Below are 14,626 nucleotides of genomic sequence, written 5' to 3' on the forward strand. Positions count from 1 at the left end.
TAGAATAGATTACTAGAAGTACAAATATTAAGTCAACATATTAACATTAAGGCGATTCAAGAATATAATAAAATTGTCTTCCAAAAGAATTATATGAATTTGTACTTCCACCTGCAGTATATTAGAACTTCTTAACTTCAGATCTATTAGCACTGAAAATTATCTTTTTGAAAACCACTGTTTATTTTATAGGTGAAAAATGGTATCTAATTTCAGTTTACATTTAACAAATGGACATTAATACTATTACACCTGATTTTGTTAGTTTTGGCTAGTGGTAAAGCAGCCCAGTTTTGAAAGTTCATATTTACAGCCTATGCATACACAGCCTATATGATGCAACCAACATATATTTTAGGGAGTTATTTTTGGCTCTAGTTTCCCTATCTGATAAACGGGCAGGGAATCACAGTATGTTAGCATCAGAAGGGATATTGGCAGTCATTGAATTCAACTTCCACCCACTGCAGGAGTCCTTTCTATAACATCCCTGACAAAGGGACACCTAGCCACTGCTTGAACAATTCTGATGATGATAATCTCACTGTTGGGTAGTTCTCTGGATGATAATACTCTCTCTGTAACTGAGATAGAAATATGAAATTGCTTTCTAAAGTTAAAAGGATGCTCTATAAATTCAAGATTTTTCTAATTCATAGGTCAGATTAATCTGATGTTAACTTGTTTTGAAAATAGTGCCCTACTGTCAAAATGATATGATCTTGCATTTAAATAGTGCTTTATTATTTTAAAGATACTTTCATACCTCAATCACATTTAGTGATTTTAATAGCAGTTTTTAGTATTCTGGTATGCTTACCTCTCTTTAAATGCCAAAAATCCTAGCATCACTGTTGTCATAATTCTGTTATTCTGGTATTAAAAAAATAAAAAATCTAAATTATTTACATCTTGAAATAACTATAATTCAATTACTCAATTTACTTAAAAAATCACATATAATATGTGGTCTAGACAGGCTCTCACTTGGGCACACAGCCAAAAAAAACCCATTATTACAAGAAATAATTCTTAGTCCAAAATAAAGTTTCTGGTCCAGTAGAATATGACTTGACTATCAAAGTACTAAAATTGATATAAGTAACTCTGCACTGTAATCTCCAGCTATACATGATAAAACTAATGAAGATGATGAAAACTAGAAAAATTTTTTGAAACAAAAACTATATAGCTCTCTATAAATTAGAAAAAAAACCTAATCCTAGTCAAAAGTCAAAAGGTGCTTTATAAATATCTCTACAAGGTTATTAAACAAGAGATGGGATTATTCAAAAGAAGTCAAGGAAATACTGGGAAGTAGCACATAAGCTTCATTGTTCTTTTGACTAGCGTAGTATCTGAAAGAGCTTCTTAGGTGGAAAATTATGCTAATAATATACTCTTGACTCAACAATGGCACTAATGACAATGCATTTTGATGTTTAAGATCATATTTTCTAAGATCAAATAATATTCCATTAAAATTTATCTGCTAGTTTATATTAAAAGGTTAACATATGTTTAACATTTTTTAATAACAGCTTTATTGAGGTATAAATCATATAACATGCAATTAACCCATGTAAGGTGCTTTCCATGCTTTTTGGTTCATTCATGAAGTTGTACAACTATCACCATGATTAATTTTAGAACATTTTCATCACCCCCCCAAGAAACCCTAAACACATTAGCAGTCATTCTCCATCACCCATCCTTCCCCCAGCCCTGCCAGCCTTCAGCTACTACTATTAACCTACTTTCGGTTCATATGGATTTGTCTATTCTCGACATTTCATATAAATGGAATCATACAATATGTGATCTCTTGTGACTAGCTTCTTTCACTCAGGATAATGTTTTCAAGGTCCATCCATGTTGTAGCATATGTCAGTCCTTCATTCCTTTTTACTGCTGAATAATATTCCATTGTTTAGATATACCACAATTTGTTTACCCGTTCATCAGTTGATGGACATTTGGGTTGTTTCCACTTTTTAGCTATTATGAATAATGTTGCTCTAAACATTTGTGCACACATTTTTATGTGCACATAGGTTTTCATTTCTTAGGGCTGTACACAGAGGAGTGGAACTGCTGGGTCACATGGTAACTCTATGTTTAACCTTTTGAGGAACCAACAGACTGTTTTCAGAGTGATGGTGCTATTTTACAACCCCACCAGCAGTGTAAGAGGGTTCCAATTTCTCCACATCATCATGATTATTCATTAATATCTGTCTTTTTTATTATCACAACGTCTGTTTTTATAAATGGTACTTTTAAAATTTTGTAATATATTTAGACATTAACTTTTAAAAAATATATTAAATATTGCTTACTGATATTTTGCTTTATGAATTCTGAACTCTTAAAAAAACACCAAATACTGATATTAATACATATTTCAGTATTAAAACAGAGACCCCAAACTATCATTTTTGCACTGATTATTTCAATAAATAATTGCAAGTCCTCATAAAGCTTTACATGACAAATTACCTTCAGAGCTTAGTATTAGGTACAGCTTTTTCTCCACTTGTATATTTCCTTATACAAAAAAATGAGAGCTGTGTAACTCACTCTTTCTTTGTGCTGATTACTAGAAAGCTTAAAGACAGAGCTTTTTCTTAGGTGGTAATCTTGCAAGACTTTAACTTTTATTTTTATCTTTTATGAGTCTTGTTTTTATATCTCTATATTTAGTAAAAGGTAACACAATCCTTTTTAGGGAGAAAATAGGGTATAAAAAAGTAAACAAATACATATGTAATATCTAGTAATTATTTAATAAAATGAGTCATGGTACCTGATATCTATAGTTAGCTTAAGAATGGGGGAGAGGGACTTCCCTGGTGGTGCAGTGGGTAAGACTCCATGCTCCCAATGCAGGGGGCCTGGGTTCGATCCCTGGTTGGGGAACTAGATCCCGCATGCATGCTGCAACCAGGAAGACCACATGCTGCAAATAAAGATCCCGCACACCGCAACGAAGGTCCTGCGTGCTGCAACTAAGACCTGGCGCAGCCAAAATAAATAAATAAGTAAATATTTAAAAAAAAAAGAAGAACAGGGGAAAATATTTCCAAACAGTTTCCATTTGGAATAACTTATAGAAAGTTATTTTATATTTCTCTGCATTACTTTTTAAAGTCACATAAAAGAATTATTTGTCTATATGAAATGCATGCATTCTTCCTTAAAGAAAAAAAGTGAGTATCTATAAGTAGTTATAGAAACACATTTGGCATCCATTCCTGGTGATACTGAATAGAATTTAGGTTTTGGTGCCAGAAACTATACTTACCTCTGAGTGATTTCTGTAAAGTTAAAGTCCAATAATTTCACTTATTAAGTTAGGGGAAAAAATCATATGTATCTTCCAGACCTAGGTGACAGTAACAAAACAATCTAAACACAAATAGGAGAATTGAATAAAATTTTTAATACCTTAAAGAACACTTCTTGTACCCTCATTCTATTTCCACTCTAGACTTGAGTATCATGAACACTTGGCAAAGTTTGGTCCAAAGGGCCATCGCTATAAATTAATAAACATAAATTAAAGTTTGGTCCAAAGGGCCATTGCTATAAATTAATAAACATCACTAGGCCATCACTATAAATTAATAAACATCATAAAATGACTTAAATTACCATGTGCTAAGTGGCAGGACCTTGCAGTTGAGTAAGTATTGGTTTTCTAGAATAGTAGGAAACCTTAGCAATTGTAGTTTGCCTCAGTCATTTTACAGATGTGGGAAATGAAGATGAGGTGAAAGAACTTGCCCCAAATGTCCTAAGTTCACAGCAGGGTGGGAACTATAACCCAAGCTGATTCCTGTTTCCACAATACCATGATAGTTCAAATCGAAGTTTAAAATGCATCTGATTTGCAGCTTTGTTTAAACCTTGAGTTTTAAAGAGCTGAACATGATATAGCGTAAAATAGCAAAAAGTTTTGATGAACGCACATTTTTAGCTAACAGCCAATTAGAATCCAAATAAAATAGCAATGTTACTATCAGAGCAGATCATGGGTATATTATTAAAAGCAAGTGTAATGATGTCAACCTTAAGGCTTTCTAGGATATTTTTAAAATCATAAGAATGCTATTAGATGGTATAGGGTCACTTGAGAAAATTACTTTCATACAGGCAAAGGAACAAACTTCTGGAAGAAGAGCTAAAGAGAAGTTCGATAGCCCTTTCTATCTATTCCAATCCCTGAAAGGTATGTGGAACATTAACCTCACAAGTTGAAGATCACAGATGAAAAAAGGGAAGAAATAGTAAACCACACAGTTCTGGAATCACAGATTGAGTTTTGGAAGATGGTTTGATCTTGAAATCTTTTTTACTGGTCCTCTCATGGCATTCATTGTCTTCTGATTAACTGAATTATATCTTCCCCTGAAATAAATAAGTGTTAATCGTGACTTTTCGGTCGCTGTTGTGTACAACAAAAACATTGTATGTCACGTGGGAAGGACTGTATATTTCACCTAGTTGACCCAGCTCACAGTCCTTCATACAGAAATTTCCCTATGCAGATTTTCTGCTTACTGTATAATCCTAAACAGCCATATGTTACACCATATCATCTCGTCAAGCTAGAGAGGCAACTAGCTCAATAGCAGATAATCCAAAGGCTTGGAAGCAGCCCATGAGGTGGCCTAATGTGGAGAGCTTCGTCCAAAGAGGGATGAGATGGACCATTCTGATACTTGCCTCTGGAAACGTAAATTAAAGCTAGGAAAATACATAGAGAGAGGCCATGAAGTAGAGCAGGGACAAGATGGAAATAAGGATCCATGAGTAAACCAAAGATATGTGACCTAAAATTACAATAAAATTGAAACTATGATATGTACCAAGGTCTGTGATATAAAAGTGATATAGAAAGTGAAGATAGCGGTTATTAATGAGAAGAAAAATGAAGTGGAGAATAAACTAGGGGTCTATTATACTACAAATAGTAATAACACCATTTTTATAGCACATAATCTGTGTCAGGGACTGTTCTAAATTTTATTTATTTATTTATTTATTTATTTATTTACTCCTATCAACTTCACAAAATCCCTATGGTATAGACACTATCATTAGCCCTGTTAGATAGAAGAAAGAAACAAAGCTATATAGTTATAAGTAGATCTGTAATTTGAATTCAGGAAGTCAGAGTTCAAAGGCTGTGACTTTAATTTCCATTCTATATGGCAAATCACTACGGTGATGATCCACGAACATCTGCTAAGCTCTCTAAAGCTTCCCTGAATTCTAATTCTAACATCTGTGGGCCCAGTTATACTGGAATTCCTGTTCTTGAATTTCCATGGTATCATCTTTCCCTTATTGACTTATATATCTTTATAAAGCCAACTTACCCCATATGCTCACTTGATGTAGTAAGAGCCAGCTTCAATTCCCTGCAAGGTGCTTTAAAAAATATTTTACTCAGGGAGTGATGTCAGCAAAAATGACGGAATAGAGACCTCCAAAAATTATTTCCTCCATAAAAGCAATGAGAAAATCGGCAAAAATGGTCAGAAGCAACTTTTTCAGAAGTCTAAAAATTAACCAAAGGCTTGCAGCAATCCTGGAGAACTCAATAAACACACACACACACACACACACACACACACACACACACAACTGAAACTCTGCAAGAACACTGAGCGTTGTAATATTTTAACTTGCCCTACCCTGCTTTCCTCAGCTCTGTGGTATTGCTGTGAAGAAATTGACAAACTAATCCTAAAATTCATATGGAAAATAAAGGGACTCCGAACAACCAAAACAATCTTGAAAAAGAAGAATAAAGTTGAAGGACTCAGACTCACTGATTTCAAAACTTTCTGAAAAGCTAGAGTCATCAAGACAGCATGGTACTGGCATAATGACAGACTTATAGATCAATGGAATAGAACCGAGAGTCTAGAAATAAACATATGTTTATGGTTAATTTTTTAAAAGGGTGCCAAGGCAATTCAACTGAGGAAGAATAGTCTTTTCAGCAAATGGTGCTAGGACAACTGAATAGACACATGCAAAAGACTGAAATTGGACCCTTATTTCACACCATATATAAAAATTAACTCAAAGTGGATCAAAAAGGAGCTAAAACTATCAAACTCTTGGAAGGAAACCTGTATAAATCCTTATGTTCTTGAATTAGGCAATGATTTCTTAGATATGATACCTAAAGCACAAGCAACCACTAAAGTGATCCTAGGAAGCCAATATCAATTGGACTTCATCATCATCAAAACTTTCAGTCTTCAAAGCACATTATCAAGAAAGAAAAAAACCCCCAAAATTGGAGAAATTATTTGCAAATCATACATCTGATAAGGTCTAGTAACCAGAATATATAAAGAACTCTAACAACACGACAAAATTAAGACAAACAACTTATCAATAATTGAAAAATGGGCAAAGGACTTGAACAGATATTTCTCCAAAGATAATATACAAATGGCCAGAAAATGCATGGGCACTAAGTGTCTAACGAGGGTCCCTGGAATACAAAACTTAACCTGTTGTCACAACTCATTGCTGGAGGAACTAAGTCTGTTCCTGTATGACTCCACTGGGGGACTTTTAGACGCTTGTGCCTGGTTTCCTCCAAACTTCACCTCATACACCCTTTTCCTTTGATGGTTTTGCTTTGTATCCTTTCGCTGTAATAAATCTTAGCTGCGTGGGCACGTAGATGCTGAGTCCTGTGAGTTGTTCTAGTGAACCGTGCACGGGAGTGGTCTTGGGGCCCTCCCAACACAGAAGTATAGTAGTTTCCAGAGGGAAGTCCTTTTCCAGAATTTAATGTTTTAACTACACTGTATTTCCACTGATGAAAATGTACAAAGATAATGAATTATAATTTAAAGTATTTATGACTACTCAAGGAAGAATACTTATCAATCTAGCCAAATAGCGAACAAAATGTTGCTTTCCCATGAATTTTCACCAAAGAAACTTGCTATATTGCATGCACCTGGAATGCCTGTATTTGAAAAGGATTCTGATCTATAGCTAATTTATATCTTCATTTACAATTTTTATATTGTTAAGTTATATATGAATATCTTCCCTATGTGAGGTAAGGTTATAAAAGACAAGGATTGCCTGAGTAATTCTTCTGTACTTAGTACAGGACCCGGAAAAATCATGTGTAGATATAACCTCCCAAACTCATAAAATATTCCTCTGTTCTTTATTCATTCTTAATTGCTTTTGTTCACATAGGAAAACATAGTTTAAACTGCACTGGCATCTACATTTATTTCAGTGTCCATATTTCCTCACTAAAAAGGTTAAGGCTGATAATTTAATTGGATTTATAGCGTTGTTAGTGGTGTAGTTGTATGCTCTACTTGGGAACAGTATTATTCTAGCTTGGAAAACAAGATCTTATCATGTTTGAGGACGAAAAGCATTCCTGGAACCTACAAAATATATATAAATAGTGAATGGAGAGAACAAACTTCTTTAAGTTCTCTTATCATCTGCTATTTTACATTGTTGCTATAAAATCTGGACGTTCAACTTCCAAAATACAATGGACACCTGTTTTGTGAGAACCATTCACATGTGAATATAATTAGTTAGAAAGGAAAGATATAGTTAGACTTAAGTTTTCACTAGATTCTCTTTCATTCTAGGCAGTTGATTCACCTGTTGCCTTTTATTTATTTATGTTTTTAAAGGGATTTAAAAAATTTAATTGAAGTATAGTCTACAAACACAAAAGTACACATATAACAAATGTACAGCTTGTTAAATTTTCATAAACTCAACACTTCCATGTAAGCAGCATCCAGATTAAGAAGTAGTACATTATCAATACCCCAGGAACGCCTTATTGGTTTTTTTTAACATATTTATTGGAGTATAATTGCTTTACAATGGTGTGTTAGTTTCTGCTGTATAACAAAGTGAAGGAGCCAGAGACCTGAAATACAGATAGTTGAGCATTTATCCTCTTATTTCATGATTGCTTTCAGAGATAAGAGGACCAGTCAATTCCCAATTAACTCTTTCCTAGCCAGGTCCTTTTGTAGCATGACTAAGAGAAGCTGAAGAATAATGGGAAAGTCTAGCCTTCTCCAGTATTATCAGGCTTCTAAAGATTCTGGAAACCCCTCTATCTCAACCCCATAGTCCATGCAATTTTTAAAATAAATATAGAGTAAATTATGAAAATCATATCATCCATTTGGTAAAGACCATTAAAAGTTTTTACAGACACTAAATATAAATAATATATGTACTCTGCCGTTAGGGTTGATAAGACAATAGGAGCTGTAGGTATCTTGAAATGGAAAGACAAGATCAGATTTTCATTTATTGTCTATTTTTAAATTCCTCCAGGATACAAAAGTGGACACACCTTGTGGGTGGTGTAAATATAATCTGCAATTCAGGAAAAATTGAGGCTGATGACCTTAGAGATGGTAACTGAAGCCATGAGTAAATGAGATCGTTTGTTAAGAGCACACAGAGGGGTAAGAGAGTTGGTGATATACACTTGGAAAAGCAACTTTTAAGGGATAGGAGAATCACTAAAGATAGGGACATCATTTAAACAACAGGAAAACCCAGGAAAATATACTGGCATGGAAGTCGAGGGGGGTGGGTGATAGTTTTAAAAAGTGAGCACATTTAGCAGTATGAAATGCCTCAGACATGTCTGCTACCAGGAGGCTTGAAAAGGAGTCACGGTATTGTATTTGGCTATTGAGAGATAAACTGTGTCAGAACCCAGTGGTGGGGGCAGAAGGCAGCTGAAAGAGGTCGAGGAGTGAATAGCAAAGGCGGTGAGTGTATCCACTCTTTCATGAAGTTTAGCTGAGAAAAAGAAAGCTAAGGTAGTAGTTTTATGAGGATAGGGCAAAACAGAAGTTTGTTTTTGTTGTATTTTGGTGGAAGAGATGAGCAAGCTGCAGACAAAGGACACACCACAGTCAGTGGAAGAGAGATTGAAAATATGAGAAAATAATTATGAAATGAGTCCTAGAGGCAGCAGATAGACTTGGGAAGAAGTATGGGATCCTTTTTCTTTAAGGCAGAAGGAGGAACAGGAAAGATGGATAAAGATGTGAATACATTTGAAGGCAAAAGGGCAGACAGTTGGATTTCACACCTGATGAACTCTTTGCTTTGTGAAGCAAAATGTTAACTAATTTTCTAAAAGTGACAACTTTGGACCAGAAGATGGAATTCATTCATTTATTCACTCAGCAGATGTTATTGAGCATCTTCTATGTGCCACCACTACATTAGGCACTGAGGTACAAGGACAAATTGTGGTTCTTACAATCTATTGGGGAAACAGCAAAATAAATAGATTGTACAATTTGCTGCCTTAGCAGAGGTTTGCATAAGTGCTTTGTAAGCATACAACAGATGCAACTAATTCTGGCTTTAGGGGGATCCACATGGAATAGTAGCCAATTAAGAACTAGGGAAAGGACATTCCAGACAGAGGGAGCAGCACAGGCGTCAAGGAATAAAGCAGATGATAGACACAGGAATCACATATATCACTGGTCTGGCTGCAGTACAGGGCGTAAGTAAGGACATAGCTGGAGAGGCAGGCACTGTGTGTCAGACAGGACCTTGTAAAACACACTGAGCAGCTTTGCTGAGATCCTTTGGACAATGCAAAGTCACTGAAGTTTTATACCAGGAACAACACTTCACCTGTATTTCAGAATGATTGCTCAGAGAGCAGAGAAGAAAAATGAGTATGGTGAGGACAAGACTAACAGCTATGTTGTTGAGATTATATCAAGTCTACATTTAAACCTGGGAGCTCCATTTTCAAATGAACAATAACAAGATAGAGTTGTCCAAAAAGGCAACGAAACAGCTGGATAGTCTAGAACATGTGTCATGAGGAATGGCTAATGTAACTTAATATTTTAGCTTAGGGGGTAAAAAAAGCTATGAGAAGACAGAGACCTGTTTTCAAATCTTTGAAAAGCTGTCTTATAGAAAGAGTGTAGACTTCCTCTTCAGGGGATGGAACTAAAAGCAATGAGTTTTAAGGAAGTTTCAAAGAAAAAGAAGGAGCAGAAGTTTCAAGGAAGAAAAATAAGGAGTTGATGCTTTAACAAGCCTAAAAATTAGAATTGCCTTACAATCAAACAGAGCTGCCTCAGGTGCCTTATCTGGAAACCAAAGCATTATATTCATCAACTCTCAGATGCATTGCTAGAATTCTGTTTGTGGGAATAGAAGTTAAGTTTATTGTGTGTTTCAACAAACTCTAGTCAGTCTTTCTGCCTGACTGTGAAGTATACAGTGCACTGTACAGGCACACCTCGCTTTACTGCACCTTGCTTTACCGCACTTCACAAATAAATCTGTAGAAATTTTTCTACAAATTCGAGGTTTTGTGGCCACCCAGCACTGAGCAAGTCTATCTGCACCATTCTTCCAATAGCACTTGCTCACTTCATGTCTCTGTGTCACATTTTGGCAATTCTTGAAAAATGTTTCAAACTTTTTCATTATTATTATTATATAATCTGAGAAAAGATTCCTTTCAAAATATTACCGCTCATTGACAATGCACCTGGTCACCCAAGAGCTCCGACGGAGATAGACAACGATTGGTTTTCATGTCTACTAACACAACCTCCATTCTGCAGCCCATGGATCAAGGAGTTATTTTGACTTTCAACTCTTACTACTTAAGAAATGCATTTCGTAAGGCTATGGGCTGCCATAGGTAGTGATTCCTTTTGTGGATTCCGGTAAAGTAAATGGAAAACCTTCCGGAAAGGATTCACCATTTAGATACCATTAAGAATGTTCATGATTCATGGGAGGAGGTCAAAATATCAACGTTAAGAGGAGTTTGGAAGAAGCTAATTCCAATCCTCGTGCATGACTTTGACAGGTTCAAGACTTCAGTAAAGGAAGTAAATTCCATCTGATGGAAGTAACTTCCATCTGTAAGTAATGAGAGTACTAGAAGTAATGAGAGAACTAGAATTAGAAGTGGAGCCTGAACATGTGACTGAATTGCTACAAACTCGTGATAAAACTTTCACAGATAAGGAGTTGCTTCATGTAGATGAGCAAAGAAAGTGGTTTCTTGAGACAGCATCTACTCCTGGTGAAGACGCTGGGAAGACTGCTGAAATGACAACAAAAGATTTAGAATAGTACATAGATTTAGTTGATAACAGTGTCAGGGACTGAGAGGATTGAGTAGGATTTTGAAAGAGGTTCTACTGTGGGTAGAATGCTATCAAACACCGTTGCATTCCACAGAGAAATCGTTCGTGAAAGGCAGCGTCAATCTCTGTGGCAAACTTCACTGTGGTTTTATTTCAAGAAACTGTCACAGCACCCACCACCCTGATCGGTCAGCAGCCATCAACATCAAGGCAAGACCCTCCACCAGCAAAAAGATTCTGACCTGCTGGAGGCTTAGATGATGGTTAGCATTTTTTTAGCAATAAAGTATTTTAAAATTAAGGTACGGATATTGTTTTTTAGACATAATGCTCTTGCACTACAGTATAAACATAAATTTAATATGCACTGGAAACCAAAAAATTCCCGTGACTTGCTTTACTGTAATATTTGTTTTATAGTGGTGGTCTGGAATCAAACCTGCAATATCTCTGAGGTATGCCTGTATATCCTTTTTTTAATCTTTCATTTTTAAAAACTGAAATATAATTGATGTACAATATTCTGTAAGTTACAGGCATATAATACAGAGATTGACAATTTTTAAAGGTTATACTCCATTTATAGTTATTATAAATATTGGCTATATTGCTTGTATATTCTTAAAAAGCAGTGTCTTATACACGGTGTAACTTAGAAGAATCTTGAGATGTGGAAACTCAGTTTCAGTCAAAACAGTGAAGCCAGCAGAAATATAAACAGCAGACTCAGCAAAAAGCTCTACGTATCTACTAAAGAATCAATTATTTATGTATTCAGCATGGGAAGAACTGCAAATCATTCATTGACCTTTCCAGTCACCATAGTATCCACATGGTCAGAACCATTTTGACTATAAAGATTAACAATTCACTCTAGAGTGAAAATCCTTATTAACATTTATACAGGGAAACAGGATTAACATCTTCCTGGGAAGCTGTTAAAATAGGCTTTGATTGTATGTTCAGTGATCCTGTATAATCAAACTAGGAACTATTCCACCCAAATGATTTTTTCAGATAAACAAAGCTAAAGGAGGATGGCTAAGGCAAGTAGAAATTCTGATGCCCCTGTCGCAGAGAGAGGGGCTAGGGAGATCGGGAAAGAAGCACAGGAAAATAATATTCACCATTTACTGTAATTTAGAACCAATTATGTGCCAAGCATTTCACTCAGCACTTTACTTACATTATATCTCTAAACCTTCACAAATCCCCTGCAAGAAAACTACAGTACCACTGCTTCCCTTCTACAGAGGAAGAAAGAAATTGAGGCCCCAAAAGATTGAACCACGGGGCTTCCCTGGTGGCGCAGTGGTTGCGCGTCCGCCTGCCGATGCAGGGGAACCGGGTTCGCGCCCCGGTCTGGGAGGATCCCACATGCCGCGGAGCGGCTGGGCCCGTGAGCCATGGCCGCTGAGCCTGCGCGTCCGGAGCCTGTGCTCCGCGGCGGGAGAGGCCACAATAGAGGGAGGCCCGCATACCACAAAAAAAAAAAAAAAGATTGAACCACAGTTAGGTACAAATCTGATATTCAAATCCAAATTTGCAGTGACTCCAGAGTCTGTGGTCTTTCATCATATCACGGCCTCATAAGGGAGGTGGCATTTTGCTACACCTTGAAGGAGGCAGAACTGGAGTGTAAGAGAAACAACGTACTCCAAGTAGAGAACATGGTCTGAGGAAAGGAATGTGGGTGCCAGTGCTGCAGGGCTTCCAGGCAAGCATCCAGAACCATAAAGTTTGAAGTGATTGTCCATTTTATGGATAAGAGACTACTGTGAGTGATGCTATTTTGTCTCAATTTCCTGCTTATCTTCATAGGCACTAGAAGTCCAAGCCTCCCTTTATCCCCTATTGCCCTGACTCTCATTCTCAAGTTGTTCTATGCATCCCCTTGTCGGCTCCAATCCCCAGTGCTAACTCCCTTCCTCTCAGTCCTTCCATTGAACCTCTGGAGACTCCAGATCAGTGATTAGCCGATTACCTTTATGGCAAAACCAGCCTCAAGGTCCTCTACCTCCTTGCCTCACGTAGCTATGTCCTGACGACTCCAGCCCTCTTTCTGGCTCCTCTTCCCTTGACTATCGCTGTTGAAACTCTTCAGAGTTATATCTTAGACTATCTCTTCTTTTCACCCTGTGTATTCTCCCTGATGCATTTCATTCATTCACATGGTGTCATTTACCATCTCTGTGCTAATCAGTTCTAAATCCATATCTTCAATCCTGATCTTTTCTTTTTTTTTTCTGAGATTCATATATCCAATCGCTCTTTGGACACTTCCATTTGGATAATGCACACTGAAAATTGAATTCATATCCTAAACTTAAAACATATACCAAAATAAAGTTAATAAACATTAAATATTTAAATGTCAAATATTAAGCCATATAAGTACTAAAGAGATGTGATGAATGTTATGAAACACTGAGGTGAAGACAGTCTTTTAAACTATGACATAAGAAGCCATAAATAAAAGATAGGTCTGACAACATCAAAAAAAAACTCTATATACCAACAACATCATAAATAAAATGAAAAAGCAAATGAAAAACTGGAAAATATGTGCAATGTCTTTCATAGTTCACTGATCACTTTCCTGTCCTGTCATTTATAAGTACACACTTTCTAGCAATAGCAATGCTGGGTTTATCTTAGACTTCACCATGCATAACTATGAGGTAAAATGCCTTAAGTTTCATGACAGCAGAGGGATAACCACTTATTTGTTTGAATTCTAGCAATTACAAATCAAACTAAAAGAACAACTAAGGAAGCAAATATGCAAAATACACTCTTAATATGGGAAACTTATATCTCATTTTTACCTATCTATAAAAGTTATATATTTTCCTTTTCACCCTCCATATACAGAAACTTGGTACCTTTGTTTCCCATACTTCCAACAGCTGTTTCCCTACCAAACCAAACCAATCAAAAACCTAGAAAAGTGAAAAACATAATTTACAGTAAGAGGAAACTCTTAGAACTTGGAAGTAAAAAAAACAAAAGTTACCTGAGACCTTTCGGCAAGGTATGTACAGCGCTCACGGCTGGTCTTGTGGTAACCCTAGGCGAAAGATACAGAAGTTAAAGAATCCAGCATCAGAGAAGATTTACAATACTAGCGAGACTACTGCTAAGTTAAGTTTATGTTGCTATGCTTTTTTAAAGTAGTGTACAGAATAGTTTTGTAAGTATATTGTGAGAATTATATAGTAGGTTTGTAGATAACATACTAAAAATCATGGCAGTTCCAAAGGGACGTCTTAGTATAGAATAAAAACAAACCTTTGACTCTTGTTCCAGTCTCAGTGCAGTCTTTCACTTGATTTTCAAGACTCCTTTTTTCTTTCTCTAGTTGTTTAAGCAATGTATTTAAGGCTTCCTGAAAGTATAAACAGTAAATTTTTACATGTGCTCACATTCTAAATAAC

General features: G+C 36.0%; 1 protein-coding gene across 1 annotated transcript in view; it reads right to left on the reverse strand.

Annotated features, from left to right (window-relative positions):
* Window positions 1-4,310: 4,310 nt before the first annotated feature.
* The window catches only part of CCDC169 (coiled-coil domain containing 169), a gene marked incomplete at its 5' end in the record, with an annotated part of 49,272 nt that continues 38,956 nt past the window's right edge, over window positions 4,311-14,626 (reverse strand). Inside the window, 6 exon segments of the mRNA XM_028497855.1 lie at window positions 4,311-4,410; window positions 7,634-7,735; window positions 11,363-11,370; window positions 14,206-14,259; window positions 14,481-14,511; window positions 14,513-14,577. Of these exon segments, the coding sequence (XP_028353656.1) occupies window positions 4,311-4,410; window positions 7,634-7,735; window positions 11,363-11,370; window positions 14,206-14,259; window positions 14,481-14,511; window positions 14,513-14,577 (360 nt within the window).

The sequence above is a fragment of the Physeter macrocephalus genome, chromosome 13 (genome assembly GCF_002837175.3).
Source record: "Physeter macrocephalus isolate SW-GA chromosome 13, ASM283717v5, whole genome shotgun sequence".
Taxonomy (NCBI): Eukaryota; Metazoa; Chordata; class Mammalia; order Artiodactyla; family Physeteridae; genus Physeter; species Physeter macrocephalus.